The sequence below is a fragment of the Sebastes umbrosus genome, chromosome 1 (genome assembly GCF_015220745.1).
Source record: "Sebastes umbrosus isolate fSebUmb1 chromosome 1, fSebUmb1.pri, whole genome shotgun sequence".
NCBI lineage: Eukaryota > Metazoa > Chordata > Actinopteri > Perciformes > Sebastidae > Sebastes > Sebastes umbrosus.
The window spans coordinates 11,335,189-11,354,042 of NC_051269.1; the positions used below are offsets into that span (position 1 = coordinate 11,335,189).

The window sequence follows — 18,854 nt, forward strand, 5'->3', positions numbered from 1 at the left end:
AGTATAACGAGCGACAAATGCTGTTTACGGAGGAGATCGGGGTGGATGGGTGGGTCAAAAAACACCAGACTTTCACCCAGGAGACGCTGTTTGTGTCCCATGTGAAACCAGCATATCATACGAATATATAATACGAACCGTTTTATGAGGATACGTTGACCTGCTAAAGGGCCCTAAAGGCAAAAAATTGGTGGGTGGTTGTTTCAAATATTGTGTCCACCCCCATTTATATATATAAACTAGAAGTGCACTCGGAGAGCGCAGACCTCCGCCAGGGCAGGTTTCATGTACCTCGCTGCCCCCCTGTGGTGGCCTGTGGTGTTAATGCACAGGCTGAGCGGAGTTATTAAAAAAATATTCGCCACCAAAATCTAATGGATTGTTCATTGTGACACACCCCAACCTCCAAAAAATTTCATTCAAATCCATTGCGGACTTTTGGAGTTATCATCCAAACGGACAAACCAACAAACAAACGCCGGTGAAAACATAACCTCCTTCCTGGGCCTTTGGCCTTGACGGAGGTAAAAAGGAGAGACAAAATATTAAGGAACACCTCCAAAATGTCCATTATGTTGAAACAATACCTCTCTACATAACCTACTTGAAGGATGATTTTATTACAGGGCTGTTTTATTAAACTACATTAAAACTAGATTTGATACAGCGCCCCTCAACAAGACAGGACCTTGACATTAGGTATAAAAGCAGAATCGCCTAAAGGCCCTATTTATTTATTTATTTACTGCGTTCTAGTGGTTCATAAGACCAAACAAAATAATTACAATAATACTGAGTTAATCGTATTTACGCTCCTGAAGGTCTGTGGCCCCAGGGCAGTTGCCCGCTTTGCCCGGTTATTCACCATTCAGGCAATCAAGCTGCATTATGGGTAGTGTAAGATCCAGCATTTCAGAGCTCGACCTCTCAGCCTCTTCTGCATCATCCAATACTAAACCATCTTTTGAAAGTTCAAATGTTGGGTGTGTCCAAACATGAGTAATAGCATCCAAAAATCTGTTTATGTAAGACAAAACAACATGAGGAAGACAAAAACAGTGAATATAGGAGAGTTAACAAAAGTTTTATCAGGGATGTATTGAAGTGTTGACTGTCACACATTATGTAAATTCTAAAGAAATTATGTTGTGAGTGGTGAAAACTCAACCTGAGACATAAAATGATGAAAGAGGGAAGAAAAGATAATCAATGTGCAAGGCTGACCGGCATTGATGACTTAACTTTGTTGTCCAAAACATACAGTATAACGATGATGTGCCAATGACAAATGTTCAAGGTGCTAAATACGGGATTGGGAGCATTTCTATTGCCTCTGAACGGCTCTCAACAGCTAACGCTGCTAACAGTACGAACAACGGGCAAAAGTGCTAACAGTGTTGACTTCATTCTCTGCTCAGGTAGACATTACTCCTCTATATCTTTACATAGCAAATAGTTGTTTGCCGTTATATTTATGCTCTGGATATCGAATTTAGAACTTTCAAACAACAAGTATACAAGTATTTTTAAATTATAAATTAAATAGAATAGAACTTTTTAATGAAAACATCCAATTGTAGAGTGACCCACTGGATCAGAAAATGACATACCATTCAATCAATAAAGTGAACCGCTGCAGCGTGGAGCCATACAGATTAATTTGTCTTATTGGTATGCATGAAAACTGAAATAATGTTGATACAAATGATGAGTCTAACTCAGCAGTAGCCTGCTGGGAATATTAACGCAGCTTTCTATATTCTTGGTTTACCCTATTAGTCATAATGGGAAGCAGATACTGTAAAACTAGAAAGAAATGCTGAATAGAATAGAAACTGCTGATCGTTTCATTCTTATTTTCATTGCAATTTGCATAATTCAGGATCAAATGGTCCATGGCAATTTCATTGAGTATGCTATGCATAGACGGGGAGTCAATTTGGAATTATACGTAGTTCCATCAGCGGAAATAGATTAGCAGGTTTATTTTTGGTGTGTTTGTTTTTATTGAGGATGCAGATGTATCCTAATTTTATGAAGGGAACACTGAGTGTAATGAATCCGTGGCATATTGGAGATTAACGTGTGGTAGGTAATCAGATCCTTTTAGGTGGAAAATTGAGGTTGAAAATAGACGCTTTTAAGAGAAAGAAAGCAATCTCTCTGGCGATTGATCCGACTGCCCGCTAGCTGTGAGCAACTTTTAAGAGGCCTGGTGATAAAGATGCCTTTTTGAATTGTCTTCTCTAAAACAGGAATGCACAAACGTGCTTCTAACAATACACATAAGCTTTGACAAACGCCGCCCTGTCTCCTGCTTGGTGGAGCACATTTGGTTCGAGGTAAAATTTAGCCAGACACTTATTGCAAAACAGTAAACAAATTTACTGGAATGCATATACAAAACCTTCTCAACAGAGCCACAGCCTGTGTGTGTTTGTGTGTGTTTGTGTGTGTATATATGCCTGAGCACACAGGGTACAGTAATTGGCGACCTGATAAATATTTGTGTAGAACCTCCTCAGCAGGAGAAAACAGAGAGGCATGCTTTCAACACTAATGCCTTCAGGCTGCAGACCAAAAATAATTCGGGGATGGAGCCCACTTACATGCTTCATGTCAACATTTCAGGGGGCCTGGGGAGATGATGATGATGATGCATCAACACAAACGTTAAAATGTAATGTGCTGTTTTGTAATAACTGGTTATGGGTTTTTACCTAAAAGGGAAAATGATAAAGTAAATAACCTTTTGTACAAAAAAGAAATGAAAACAATAAAGAAGAATTAAAATAAAATGTTATACCGTTTCTGGTCCTCTTCGGTATAATGGGTTCCCAACAAGTAGCTTTAATCCTGACAGAATCAGATAAAGTTTAGTCACGTCCTTTCAAACTTTAATGGCATGCTTTGTCAGGAGTGTGTAATCTCATTTGTGAAATCCATGTTCTCCCTAATGATGAATTCAAATACTGAATTGATTCATTTTAGAGTAATTGGAAACAACCGGCGCCGCGGTGCCACCAGAAAGTAAAACAGTGAGGTGTGTAGCAGTGAGAGCCATCTGTTGTCGTCGTCTGGGAGAAGCAGTGTGGAGACATACCGAAGATGTATTGTGAAAAGTCAACCACAACATACAGACACATATTCTGACTGGGGTAACAACTAATCATTGTTTTTAGTTTGGTTTTTGTTGCAACCTGTAATCGTTCACTCAACAAAATCACAATTTCCAAAAGCCCATAATGACATCTTTAAATTGCTTGTTTTGTTTGACCATTTCAATTTACAAGGATACAAAACAGCAAAAGACCATCTGATTCAGGCCATTAAATAGGCGTTATCGGTCGCTATATGCACCATACATGGGGGTCATTAGGTCTGCTGTCCAGCTGCTGTCTATGAGAGCCGTCTGTCAATCACTCACGAACTCTGACCAAACGGTCAAACTAGGCAGCACTGATCAAATATTAATCAATATTATGTTACATTATTGCCTATTTCTCGCCTCAAATGTTTTCAGAATCATCTTGTAGTGCACGGTTTAGCTGTAAAATGAGAAAGTTTGTGACCCGGCAGCCACGTTGAGATCAGGTTGAGATGGCTCAAAGGAACGCCAAGCACCGGTCACATGACCAGAGCACAGCCAATAGGAACGCTCTCTCTCTGAAATTAGCTGTGATTGGTCAAAGTTTCCCGAGGTGCAGAAGTCTAGTTTTCTCTCAGAACACTTGAATTACAATATGCTGAAAGGTTATTATGGAATTTTTGCCCAATGATGCCAAAAATATACTGCCTACTGCCACTTTAACATGTTGTAAAACTGAATGAAACGTTATATTTTGAACACAAACAAATAGGCTTGTTTAAGTTCAGGCAACAAAACCACTTAAAGTTTAGGGGAAAACATCATGTTTCGGCTTAAAATAACTGTTTCAAAAGTGAAAGTGAAACTCAATGCTTGTGAACACAAAGACAACTACACGTTGTTGGTTGCACACGGGATGCAACCCCAGGCCTCCTCCGCCCCATATGGAGTTTCACACTGTCTATACTATAGCGCCTGACTTCCGCTTCTGCTCCTGTCATAATTACTACAGTCTTTCGGTGATCTAACATGTGAATAGATGATAAAACCTAATATTGGGTGTAGTAGGCCCATACTGACCTAAATCTATGGTGCTTGTAGCAACCAATAACGCCTATTTAATAGCCTGACAACAGTCTAATCGACTTAAAAGACGGAGAGAAAGAGGCTGCCAACTAGTGAATGTTTTGCATTTTTGCTTTACGAATCACGTATTTGATTATTGAAATAGCTGTTAATTAATTTGTATGTCAATCATAATGTCTTTAAATTGTGAAAAATGCCCATTACAATTTCCTAAAAGCCCAAGTTGACATATTTAAATGTCTTGTTTTGTCCAACCAACAATCAAAAACTCAAAAGATCTTCAGTTAACTGTCATGGAAGACTAAGAAAACCAGAAAATGTTTACATTTAGAGAAGCTAGAAACAAAGGCATTTTTGCTTAAGAAAAATAACTAAAACATCAGTTATCAAATTGTTTCTGATCAGTTTGTTGTCACAAATCAATGAATCGTTTAATCACTTCAGCTCTAATTCTCACAGAGCTTTGTGTGATGACCCAAAAGCTGCAGAGCAAATTAGCAGGCAGGAGGAGATTTCTCTAAGGACAGAGGGTGTCGTATGTTGTATTAGACTGTAACGCCCCTTGAGGCAAATTTGTGATTTGTGATATTGGACTATATAATTAAAATTGACTTGACAAAATAATAAAATAATCTGACTTAATATTAGGGCTGCTCGATTACGGCAAAAATCATAATCTCGATTATTCTGGTCAATATTGAGATCACGATTACTTAACACGAAAACTCATCGACTTTGGAAACATCATGCATTTAGAAAGAAACTTTTGTAAATGCATCAATCTGGTGCACTTTGAGAGTCAAATTAACTAGTTCTATGAAGAACTTTGTGCTCTCGTAAACAATTTAACCATAAACACAATGGTTGTAGAGATATGAATGGTGTTCACACCAAAAAATGTCGCACTAAGAAAGCATGGTAAACGAGACGGGGTCCGTGTTTCAAGATAGGTTGGATGAGTTTTCTGACATCGCTGCACTGAGGGCAGTCCACCCCGGTTGACAGTCGAGTAGGAAGCCCCGCCCCTCTCCGCAGGGAGAGAGGGCACAGCGAGCACTTATCGGTGAGGTCTGTCTGAGCGAGGGGTGCTGTAAACTTCCACCTTCACCCCGGGCCTTTCCAAGCCGACCTAGAGCCCGTCACAGCGCACCACTATGGAGGAAATTTTGACCTTTAGTCCTCCAGTATATTCTGAAAAATGATTTAATCATTACATTGAGTTAAATGATAGATACAAAAGTTAAGAAGAGGAGATGACATCAGAGTGCAATACGAATGATTTGCCATGTACGGATTGTGTGGGTGTTTAAAAGTGCGCAGTATTGTCCTGTTGTTCAGGATGTCTTCAACCCATCTATCTTGGGAGAGGCCTGCGTGAACCAGATGATTCGGAGAAGTGGCAAAGTGCTCTGCTTATCCTCCGCTCTGCTGGAATGTCACGCTTTGCGTCCTCTGGATACAGGGGGGTGTTCTGCACTTCCTCAAAACTCATTTTCCTCCGCGTCTAGTCCATTCTCTTCTGGGAATGGATTTAAACTGCAGCCAAGGCAACAATATGTACCAGCAGCAATAAAAAGTCTCCGCTGCTAAAGCAATGAGGCATTTTAATAGGATGCGCTGAGACTGGTGTGAAGGCTTCCTCTCCCTCGCTGTCTGTCTCTTCCTCTCTTTCTTAGAGTTGCAACCGTTTGATGTTTGGACTCAACAGGGATTTGGATGATTTAAGGTGAAAACGAAGGGGTTAGATGTGTACAGTGGAGACGTGGGGGGAGACGGGGGAGTTGGGTTTTTAAAGTCTGATAATTATCGGCGGCCTCCTGTAGCGAAGCGGGCACCACAACACCCAGGCAGTGGCCTTGAAACACCCCACTTGGGAGAATTACACTAAACACTCTGACAGAGCTCATTCTTTGTCTCGGCGCAGACATCAGTGGGAAAGATTCGCTGCACGAGTCCAGCGTGTGTCGTTAATGGAGACATATCCTCCATCACATGAGAGCCTGCTGTGTCAGACCTCAACACAACTCTATCCAAGAAAGAAAAACATTTGGGTCGACTAAAAACGCTTTATTACAGCGTTCCGTTGTAATTAGGTCCACCCTCTCGTGTCACTTCTGGTTGCAAAATACCACAATGGCGACAGCCAAAAACCCAGATGGGGACAGCCAAAATGCAAAACGACAGTCCACAAACCAATGGGTGATGTCACGGCGACTGCTTCCACTTCTTATATACAGTCTATGGTCTTGTACTACCTTAGCCAGAGTCAAGGAAATCCTCTTAAGTGAGGTGTGTGTTGCAATTTTCCCAAACCTAGACGTACCGTCTGATCCTCTCCAGATGCATATGAAACATTCAGTAGGTCCATAAAACACAACCAGGAAGCAATACTTCACCCTATCCACAACATGAATTCTCCACTCTGACATATGGTGGTAATAAATACAAGATACCCACCAAAGATATGCACAGTTCTTATTTCCTACAGTCCATTTCTTTTCTCAGAGTGCTTTGCTGCATGCAGAGTTATGATGAGGGGCCCATAGGAAGGAAATGGGGGAGAAAAGGACTATAAGAGGGAGAGATAATGGTGAGGAATATACTCATTAGTCAATTCGTCTCTCTTCTCCCCAGTCAGTAAAAAGCCAGTCTCATCATGTGCTCTTAACCTGAGCCATGACCTAGACACAGGAAATCCATATTAAACGGCGTCTTCATCAAAAATCATCTGGGAAACAAAGTGTGCTCAGAGCCGATGGGATGGAAACAGTTAATCGAGCACTTTGGCTTTCATGAATCTAATTAGCTTACGTAGACATATCAGTCTCACAGATAGGAATAATATCATCTCAGAGGCTGAGTGTCACACCGGAAAGCAATTCAATGCTTAGTGTCACAGTTAAAGTACTCCTCAGTTCTCCTTGAATTGGCTTTCACTGACTTGCTCTGTGAAGTTTCATTCAGATAAAGCTCGCCAGGAAAATTTTCAGTGCGGAGGAATGTGTGTTGGAGATGTACCCTGTCTTAGAGTTGGCATCTTTCTTACAGCTGGTTCTGCTCCACTGCCTGTCTACCTGCCTGCCTACCCTTTTTTGCAGGCTCATCCTCCCTCAGGTGGCAGTTTACATCAGGGGCCACGTGGTGATGTCACCTGTGGCCATCTGCCACCCAAACCGAAAGGAACGCCACCACCAGCTGGCGTCCAGGGCAACACTTCTGTCACCTCTGCTAATAGACCTAAGACACACAGGGGTCACCTGTCAAATCTGACCCTTCACCAATGTTGCAACATGAAAATCAGTAGCATGCCACAATGCCCTCCTGGTGAACCACAAACTTGGAAAGATTTCAGAGCGATTGGAACAATGCAGGCCAGCTTCCTCTGCCCCTGTATGGACATGAAAGTGGATGCGTGCCGCCCAGCTGTCCTCCCCGCTCTCTAGGCAGCCAAATTCAGGAGTGGAAACTCTTTCACGAGTCAAAGTCCAAGGGGCTTCTGCTCCCACCGACAACCCGCGCGGCTCTGTCAGTTCATTACCTGGGATTGCATTCCATTACAAAGCAAAACAAATAACCAGAGTCATTATTTATTTAAAGCCATTACAAGCCACTGTAGAACAAAGGCGGCCAATGTGCCAGTAAGTACTTCTAAGCCCTGTTCAGCTAGTAAGTGCAGAAACACTCAACGAAAATTGAAAAAAAAAATGTGGAGAAAATAAATGAACACTGAAAAAAAGGACCTTAGCTATGAAGTAAGAAAATTGCAAACACTGCAATAAAGATAGGTCATATTACTTAAAGTTGCAAGCCAATTAGCAGCATTTGTTTACTCCTTATACTGTACGCATCTGTCATATCTTGTTTGGTTGGTTTCAACTTGCTTTTTCTTTTTGTTGTGAATCGTTGTCATATTTTTGTCAGCTCTCCTCGACTTATTAATCTAGTTATACACTCAATATAACGATTAAATGTTCTGCATTAATCTACATTTAATCTCAGCTGGGTTCCAAGAAAGTAATGCAATAAAAATGTCATTAATTCCTAATTTGAAAGAGAGCACTGTAGGGCCGTTAGTTCACCATCGTTTAAGAGGATAATGAGGAACTGTTAGATCGCTGTCTTCTGCAAACATCACTGTCGTCTGAATCTTCTCCAAATGTAAGAGCCTAAAAAACCCTCCCACCCCCCCAGCGCCGGTATTTTCATCTGGTGTTGGAGCCCCAGGAGTCCTCGCCGTGCCATGATTAGTTCTTTTACTGGAGGAAGTCTAGTGAGGAAGAGGAAGAGAGAGGGAGAAATGTACGGGGAGTGAGGGGCTGCCTCTCTCTTGCTATTGTTTGGACACAGTTCCTCTCACGCTGCATTGACCACAGACAGGGCGTGGCTGAGGGAGGCCAGGCAGGGAATATGAGGAGGGGATGGGGGTGAGGTATTCGGGTGGTGATGGATACAGGGGGAAGGTTAGAGCGCATTGCATACTTTCTCTGCATGTGGACAGCGGACCGGAAGGCGGGTGGTCCCTGGCGAGCGTTACAGTGAGAGAAAAGAGAAAGAGCTGGGGTGGGTGGGATTTTGCCCCTGTAGTTTGGCGCTCTGTTCCCAGCCCTGCTCATGTGCTCGATGAAGTAATGAGAGACCCGGGGCCTCTGACAAACTCAGGCCAGATGGGGAGAGGATTCTTCCCCACAATTACTCTGCAGCAGAGAGCATTAGAGGCGTGCAGCATTCTCTTCTACGGAGAAAAGATAATCACTGGCTCTTTCAGGAGAATACTTCATCAACACTGTTTTTCAGTGCTCTGTACAGATTGGAAGAGGTCTTTAAAGCTGTGTTATCTTCCTCTACTGAATACAGTATCCCAGTATTCTCAATAGCACCTATAATAGGGTTGAAGAGTTGGAAGATTGGCTTGTTCTGGAAGTCAAGTATCAATCTTTTATTATATAAACTATTAACCTCTAAAGAATCCGATGGCCCGCAGCCACGCTATTCTGTCTTTCAGAGGTTGTAGCGGGCTCAGTGTTAAAGCTAGAGTGAAGATACTGGCATCATATGAAACTACAAAACCTAAGGAATCAATTGGTACCCACATGTCATGTTAGCTGGTCGGGAAGAATGCTAAATAATGCTTAAAATTGACGCCAAATTTTGGCGAGGAAAAACTGAAATGGCCATTTTCAAAGGGGTCCATTGACCTCTGACCTCAAGATATGTGAATGAAAACTCTGAGATGAACAGAGTGAAAGCTGTATCTTATTAGATAAAAAAGATGTTGACAAACTGCATTAATTTGCAGGTGAAAATAGGTAATTAATCGCAATATATCTTATCACAAAACTCAGCATATTGTAAACTGTTTAAAATCGCAATAAGATCGTATCGTGACTTAACTATCTTGATAATATCGTACCGTGGGGCCTCTGGTTAATAAAAACCTTTGATATTTAATGGCACCAACACTTGATGCTATAGAAAGACTGGATGGCTCTGTATTATTGTGGATGGCTGTTAATACTAGAATAACAATGAGCCTCTGCCACTGTCACCATGGAGAAGGAGCCAGCTACAGGCAAGAATCAGTGCAATTGGAAACCGAACACACAGCTGTAGTTGGCAAATAAATCCAAAATTTACCCCCAAATCCTAAAATGAATGATTTAAACTGCTGAATGTTTCATCAGGTTTCTAAAAAGCATAATCTTTAGCCTCCACTTCCTGTTCTGGCAGCACACATAACAGACTTTTAAGCTTTAAACTCTGGATTTTCTCACCAATATTCTCCTTGGGAGTTGACCTCTTACCTCCTGTAGCTTTCTATCAATGAACCAGATATTTTAAAACACATGCAGGTGCTCATTTTTTAGTTCAGCCTGGAGAATTGTATCCCCATCCAAGTCCTGCAAGTGTTCCAACTGCACACCGTCTACGCCGAAAATTACTTTCACATCCATAATCCCGAACATCTGAAATAACTCCGCTCACTTTGTAAAGCTTTGGTCCTAACCCTTATTTTACCTTGACCATGACCATGACAAGTGAAAATGTGTCCTCCATACTCCCCATGCTGCATGAGTCACTACCAGCTGCCTCATGGTTGTGTTTTAGAAAGGTTTATAGATTACTATTGGCAGATTCCCATGAGTCTGTGATGAGCACTTCCTCACCGACCGACTGCAGGGCACCGATCTACCAAGAGTATAAAAGTATAAATAATGTAATATCCCATAAGGTGAGCTCACATTGATTTTAGAGGGCAAATATTTTCACACAGCCTCTGTTCCCTGAGACAAATTGAGTGCCAGCTAAATATTTTCCCTCCCAAGTCAGATGAACATTAGATATGGCAGCAATGCAGTCGATTGGTGCTGAAACATCGTCGTCGTTTAGGAACGGGCCTTGACATCAATGTGATGGATTAAAAGGAAGGGCCAATAATAAAGGGGTTTCATCATGCCGACACCGAATGCATTACTGTCAATGGCTCGAATAAAAGGAGGCAGGTCGTCCAGCCAAAGACCTTCCCATTGACTCTACTGTACTCTAAAACAAAGATAAGACATACGCAAGCTATCTCTTGTAAACAGAGATATGCTTTGAAATATTACACAAAATGTACAAAAGCAAAATGAAGTATATCCTGATGCTATAGAGACGGAAAGTTCCGGGTGATTTAATCTCTTATCGCTCACGATTAGTTCGGTATAAGAAGGACAGACTCCAAGGCCAACGGGAACAGCAGGCTGAAGTGCTATGTTTATAGCCTTATTGGACATCTGTCACAGATGTTATTGAAGCTCCACAGGGAAACTGCAAAAATCCTGACATTTTGGCACAATATAATATATTTACAGCAAGTCAGTGCATGCATATTAAAAAACTGTGTCTGTGCGGCTGCTTTGATCCTTCACCGGGCAGAGGCAACAAACGGACTAAAAAACAGCCTGGCCTTGAGAGGGATGCACACCTAAAGAACATTTAATCTCCCTAAGCCACTGGACGCTGACGCTGGCTCATCACACACCAAACTGCCTAACCCGAGAGATCTCTCAGACGAATCATCTTAAATTTAAAATCTTAAAAAAACATCCTTAAGCTAAGCGGTTCTCGGGCTCATCCCTCTTTAAGCAGGCGAGGTGAGGAGGGCTCTGCTGTGAAGGAAAAGAGGCTGGTGGAGGACTGTGTGGATGTGTGTTTGGTTTGATCAGTCACCTGACTGCTGGCCCGGCCTCTGGGAACAGGAAGTATGACATCACTGACATTCAGGAATGTGGGAATGTCAGGCCGCCTGTTAACACTGCTGGAACGAAGCAGAGAGCAGGCCGGACGGACACAACAGATAATTCACTGCAGCTGAGTTGTTCCAACCCTAAAGACTAAACACACCAACTTCAGCCCTGTGGGGGAAAAAACGCTCCCCTTCATTTGAATGAGGCCGCTCTGTTGACACAGGGTCGTCCAGCAAATACGTTGAACCTGGCTCAACTTTAGCTGCAGCACAATGCAGCATGTATTGGCCAATCAAATACATGCGAGCGCAAATTCCTGGAAGATTACTTTGTAATGTGAACGTTATATTTCTGCTCTATACCTTGCGACCCTCACAACAAAAGATTCAATGATTGCAGACATGATAACTTTGGGCGTCCGATAAGCCTTCAAACCAATTTATCTGTCACTCAAACTGGATTTCATGAATCATATTTTAATGTCTCATTAATACCTAAAACAACAGACCACAAACAAACATTGCATTTTTTAAAACATGGCTGTTTTCACTCCGAACGCCCATTGAGAGTGGAGAACCTGACATATCTCCTCTGCCTTAACGTACCAGTTCAGAAATCACATTCTCATCCCAACTCGTCACATACTGCCGCTTTGTCACGCCCCTCGGCGTCACTTTAGGTTCAGGCGACAAAACCGCTATAGTTCCGTTTAGAAAAAAAAATACATGGTTGGGCTTAAAAACTTCTACGCTTGTGAAGTGAAAATGAAACTGAACGTTGTGAACACAGGACATGAATGAACCGTTGATTGTAAAGTGAAAGTGAAACTTAACGCATGGGACACAAACAGCGGTCTCCTGAATAAAAGCCTTGTGTTTGTTGGACCCATCCACCTCCTCTCCCGCCCGCCCGGTGTGTCTCTTTTTGCTCTTTGAACTACGCCACCACAGTCACTCCCGGCGCACTTTCGCTGAGCGTTTACTGTTGCCGCGGATGGGTTTACATTGTATTTAATGGTAAGCCCGGTGCGTCTCATAACGGCGCTAAGAGGTGCCTTGTGCGTCGGTCTCACATGCCAACAGTTAAGACAAAGTGTCGGTATTTGACACCCTGGGAACGGATGCTGCGGTTTCTTCACCAGTCTCACAGGCCAAGAAAAGCTAGTTAAAGTATTGTGATGTTCTTGCTTTTAACAACAAGCGTAGACAAGTGACTGTGATGCAAGCTGGCTTGCCTGCATTCTTTGTGTGTACCAGGTGGATTAAAAAGTATATCCAACTGGCAGCAGATGAATCAGCCCTGATACTTGATACTTGAATATCTTCCTTGAGAACTGCCAGTTGGCACAATATAAATATAACTAAACACTCAGGGAGGTTACTTTATTGTTGATGAGGGCATAAGAGTAAAAGCAGTAGCAGCGACAATCTCTATTTCCCTCTAATAACTTTCACCCATCGTTGTTGTTGTGATTTGTTCACTGTGTGCTGCTGACCTCACATCACATCCTGATTAACTGCCCCCACTGTCCATGTGCTTAAATCAATTTAGTATTTCACCTCCACAAAGTTGGGGGACTTGCAAGACGCAATTAAAAAAAGAATGTCCAAATCTAAAGCAGTAAAGGCACGTGTGGATTAAACTCCAAAACGAGTGTGTTTTACATTTCCCATAATGCAACTTGATAGCAAAATGTATCTCGAAGATGACAACACTATGAAATCAGTGTTATTTTTGCAGCTGATCATCATGTGTGAAATCAGTTCCCCTTTCATTGAGGACGCTTTAATGCAGTAATTCCCTAGAACGTGAACACACAAGACTGTGAGGGAACGCAAGACACGCATGATTCACATGCCTACGCGTAGCTAAAAACAAGTACAACGGCGTTCTAAAACCACATTTCACACGAATCAGCCTCTAGCCTTTAGGGCCAGCAGCAGATGTGAGCAATCACCTGCTGCTGAACTACATATGCCCAACACACAGGGAGCCATAATGGACACTGACAGCAAGCTGCCTGGTATGGTATGATCTCAATAACCCCCAGGCTTCTAGACGTCTCCGAGGCAAATGCAGAACACAGACGTCCCGAGGCCAAAGCAGACCTGCAATGTTCTTTTTCAGCAGCTCTTTCACTATTTCAGCAAAGCCAAACTTTCTGCACATGCAGGCGATGAAACGCTGAATCTATGTCGACCTACATTCTGATGTAACTTTGTCATGGTTGATTAGTTGCTCAATAAATGTGATCAGTAGTATTCTCTGCTCAGTTCATACATCAGGGTAACGGGGACTTCCCCATACACGGTTGTTCCACTCATTACAAAATAAAACTCATCATTAATGAATCCAAGATGTCGGCTATATAAAAGTAGCTTAACTGAATCTGGCATAAGAAGGTTTAATTAGACACAGGCCATCGTCTCACACAAGCTGGAGCAGACATAAAATAGCTATAGAGTCAAGAGCAAGCGTCATTAGGCATGCAACAACTAAATATAAAACAGTGTTTATTATTCATAGCCTTCAGGTTATTACTTATAGCATGTCATTTAATGCTTCGAAGCCAAAACTTCAACATTCCCATGAAAACTTCAGTTTAAAGCTCATTCCTCATTCATCACATCTCTTTCCCAGCTAAGTGACGGTGCCATGGTGTCTGTCGGCAGCCCCCGTCAGACATGTTGGCATACGGTTCCTGGGCCTAAAGCTCAGCCCGAGACTCCTTGCCAGACTCGAGGAGAGAGAGCGGGAGAAGGAGCCAGAGCTGGAGGGAGCGCAGCCCCAGAGGAGCCCAGCTGCTGCCTGGGAAACCAAACCCGGACCGGCTCTGGCCCACGCTCTCTAACCCCAGCCCCTCCCGTCTAATAACAAAACTCTGTCTGCCTCTTGTTCTCTTTCCTTTTCCAATCTACTGCATTTTCCACTGTCACTGTGGTGTGGACTTTGGGGGGAAAAATAAGTCAGTGGAGGAGAGATATTAGTCTCCCTGCTGCACATTCCTCGAATACTTCCCACTGTTGATTTCACAACACTCACACATGTTCATGTTCTCACTCTCTCACACTCACACACACAGACACACACACACACACACAGGGGATTAAGTGTGACTGCACACACACACATTCACATACAAGCACATGCTGTGACACTCACCCCGGTAGTGGAGGCTGTCATCGTGGTGGTTGTACTGGTGGTGGTTCTCCAAAGCAGGGGGGCTGCTGGCTCCCAGCTCAGCCAGTCTGCGGCTGGTGGAGGAGAGCTCGGAGCGGAGGTTGGTCACTTCCTGGCTGGCGGACTGGATGGCCCCATCAATCCTCTGTGCCAGCTGTTTGTTGTCCTCCATCATTTTAAGGATTTTCCCCTGAGGACCAAATCCACACAGAGCAGCATGATGTCAAGTGGAGCATTAGAGGGGGTGAAGCTTCCTCCTCCTCCTCCTCTTATCCCCCTCTTCTTCTTCTCCTCCTCCACCTGTTCTTCCTCTCCTACAGTTTACTTCGCACATATAAAGGAGAAAAAGCCAAAACGCCGGTCCCTCTTCTGTCCTCCCTCCGCAGAGCAGCACAGAGATGATGTGTCTACCTGTTACTGCACGGAGAATAACGTCTGTGTGGCCACGCAGTCCGAGAGAGCATGTGTGGTGTGTGTGTGTGTGTGTGTGTGTGCGCAGGGCAAAAGGAGAAGGAGAGTGAGCGCGGGAGAAAGCGAGGACGTAAAGAGAGCAGAGAGAGAGAGAAAAAAGACAGAAGAGAAAAAGAGATTTAGCTCAGCGGGCGGAGGGGAAAGTGAGTGCTCCCGCGGAGGAGAATGTGCTGTGAGCAGCTGCTCTTAGAGAGGACCCAGCACACACTGAGATGACATGCAGCCTTTTAAATGGATTGTACCATGTGCTAGAGGACCAGAGGAGAGGGGGGCGACGCAGTTGGACTGAGCTGCTCTCCAACTCCTCTAACTACAGAGTGTGTTGTGTATCACACACCCTATGGAGTCTGTAATGAGTAAGCAATCGGGTCTGTAATAGGGAGAAAAGTACAGATTGTTTCTCTTTACTTCTTCCTCTCTCCGTGTCCCTGCACTCAGAGCTTTTGGCAACAGTATTGAACCCTTTGACAAGCACTTGTCAAGCCCCCTATATCTTTTCAGTGCTGCTCCCACTCTCCCCTTCCTCCCTCTCACTAACACACCCGCTGTCTTTTTGTCTCTCCCACCCCCTCTTTTTTCATTCCATTATATATTCATCCCTTTGTCCTGGGAAAGCTCACCCCCACATCGGTGGACGGGGAAGGGAGCTGGCTCAAGGCGCCCAAGGGGAAAACATTTCAACTCTGAGAGCAAACTTAGCAGAGGGCCGAGGCATAGCCCTCTAATGGGCCAAACACAAAGAGGAGAGGCCCGGAGAATTACAATTGAGCCGCGGCGAGAACATAGTGGAGCTTTACTTCTTTGATCAAAAACAGTCGGAAGGATTATATTTCAGCTTATCCGTGGGCCCGGCAAACAAACACCACCGCCATCAATTCTTATCTGTACAGCTGTAAAATTCCATCACACACAAAAGGTTAGAGACGGCGGGGCAGGCTGTTCATCTTAACTTAAAACAATCCCGGATATTGCTGAGCCATCACAACTTTGAATCTGCATTTGACATTTCATTTCCCAAGTAAGAAAAACACATCCTGTCGCTGGCAAGAGACTGAGGCAGATGAGTGATACATCACTCAGATGCTGTCATCCGAGGCTCAGGCGATAACGGCTCAATGCTCTTTGGTATTCACACAATGGCAGAGAGAGAGAGAGACAAACAGAGATGGGACCGCAAGCGTGCGAGACTAACGACAGAATGAGACACACAACTTGTTGGTTGTTCACTGCTGGTTTGTTCACTGCTTTATGATGAAGTCCGCACAGATCAGATCATGTCTATGACGATCAGACAGGGGCCCGTTAGTGTGGCCTCTTGGAGAACATTACAACCGGCCTGCCTCGACTTATCAGCTTCTGTACTCTCTACAGTACGTATTTTATTGGGGTTGTGCGATATAGAAGTGTTTGCAGTGAGACATTATCTATGAATGATTTCCCTATTGAATTTCCAGTATATTTACTATATCGCAATGTCTTTGCTAGAGGGATATACAATAACATAGTCTGTCCACGAGAAAGGGAATTGATTCCCCCAAAAAATGTTCAGATAAAAGTATTATCGTGGCTGCATGGTTAAAACAAGACCAATATGTATCAATCAGACAAGTTAAGAGTATAAGAAAGGAGTTTGTGCGGCAACATTTGGCTCCCTCATTACACCTGAACTGAACTTTTAGTGTAATAACAGTAGGGCGGCAACTAAAGATTATTTTCAATGTTGATTAATCTGTCAATTATTTTCTTCGATTAATCGATTAGTTGTTGGGTCTATAAAATGTCAGAAAATGGTAAAAATGACGATCAGTCTTTCCCAAAGCCCAACATGACGTCCTCAAATGTCTTGTTTTTTCCAAAAGATATTCAGTTTACTGTCATAGAGGAGTAAAGAAAACAGAAAATATTCACATTTAACAAGCTAGAATGACTTTTGAGATTTTTTTTTCTTAAAAAAAATGACTCAAACCGATTAATCAATTATCAAAATAGTTGGGGATTAATTCAATAATTGACAACTAATCGATTAATCGTTGCAGCTCTATATAACAGTATGCCCAGGTATGCACTACGTCATTGTATTTCCTAAAATTACAAACAGTACACTGGGATAAAAGTAGCGCTGAAATAATTTGTCAGTCAATTAAATAGTCTGTCAACAGACTAATCCAACAGGTTTATATCATTGTAAATAAAATATCTTTGGGTTTTGGACAGTTCATCAACAATGTGAAGACTTCACCTTGTTGTCTGGGTAATTGTGAAGGTATTTTTTTTTACCATTTTTAGACAAAATGATTATTCAAAAAAAGTTGACAGCATGTGAACAATCACAATGCTAATGCATCTTGATGTTTAGCAGGTATAAGGTTTACCATGTTTATCACACTGGGCTTCCTCCGGGTCTGAGAAGTGAAGTCAATGAAAGTGCATTATTTTCTAACAGCCAGTAGGGGGCGACTCCTCTGGTTGCAAAAAGAAGTCTGATTGTATAGAAGTCTACGAGAAAATGAGCCTACTTCTCACTTGATTGATTACCTCAGTAAACATTGTAAACATGAGTTTATGGTCTCAATCATTAGTTTCAAGTCTTCTTCAATACAGCATGATGTTCATTTAGTAAATTATGGTCCCATTTAGAGTCAAATAGACCATAAAGCAGGGTATGCTTTAGGGCGTGGCTACCTTGTGATTAACAGGTCGCTAACACGGCGTTGACCGGTCTGGGAGTTGTGTTTTCATCTTACAACGTTAATCCTTTCACAGTGTATTTTCAGTTCATGAAAGTTAATGGTAACATTTTGGTCACCTAAAAACGTCTTATTCAGAGTTCAGTTGTTCTTAGCTCCACCCTCTCGTGTCACTTCTGGTAGCAAAAAAAACAAGATGGCGACGGCCAGAAAACAAGATGGCGATGGTCAAAATGACAAACTCAAGGCTTCAAAACAGCAGTCCACAAACCAATGGGTGACGTCACGGTGACTACGTCCACTTCTTATATGCAGTCTATGGTTTCATTGTGATCATCATATTTCAGCGTATTAGTATGCTAACAATTGGCACAACACTCAAAGTACAGCTGAAGTTGATGGTAATGTCATTAGTTTTGCGGTTCATAAACCAAAGTATTGGACAAATTAAAATTTTGACCCGTTGGTGGCGCTACACGGAAGGTCAGGGGATCACCAAAGTGTGTAGGATTCATCCTCTGGAGTCCATGAATGACAAAATTTCATGTCAATCCATCCAATAGTAGTCCAGATATTTCAGTCAGTTTGTTTCTCCATCTGTCCTCATTCTGTCTCCAGCCTCTCTATCAGATAATCTCTCTGTAACGTCTATCAACATCTCTGCTGTTCAGCTCATAAACCAATGATGCACGAACAGGAAAATTATTACAACTACTAGAAGACTTACACCAGAGCTGGCATGTTTGATCACATCACATGTTAGCAGATCATTATCAGCGTCTAGACAGTCACATCGCTGTCCCCGATTAGTGCAATGGCCCCGATTCATAGCTGATTAGCAAAAGGACAAATGTGGCACGATCTGTAGCAGAGGGCAGGAAGGAGGGTCGTCTCCACGTCTGTCTTTACACAGAAAGGTCCCCCCTTATTCCAACGCAACTGGTTTTGTTAAACAACGTGACAGCTAAATCTTCCTTCATTATGAAACATCAACCACAGTCTGCTTTGAGCTATGTGAGGGCTTTTATACTCTCAACTGTGGAATGCGAGGAAATGAATGATTTTGAGGTCAAGGGTCGGGACATGTCCCAGATATACATCAATAACCAGATGAAT

At 42.8% G+C, this 18,854-nt stretch overlaps 1 protein-coding gene across 5 annotated transcripts in view; it reads right to left on the reverse strand.

Moving 5' to 3' along the window:
• The window catches only part of kaznb (kazrin, periplakin interacting protein b), a 137,706-nt gene that overhangs the window by 68,475 nt on the left and 50,377 nt on the right, over positions 1-18,854 (reverse strand). For all 5 annotated transcript variants that reach the window (XR_005207529.1, XM_037774640.1, XM_037774658.1 and 2 more), the window contains exon 4: positions 14,563-14,770. Coding sequence is in view for 4 of the 5 variants with exons in the window: in XM_037774640.1 (XP_037630568.1) it covers positions 14,563-14,770 (208 nt within the window). In the remaining variant the exon portion in view is untranslated. The remainder of the gene's footprint in view (positions 1-14,562; positions 14,771-18,854) is intronic.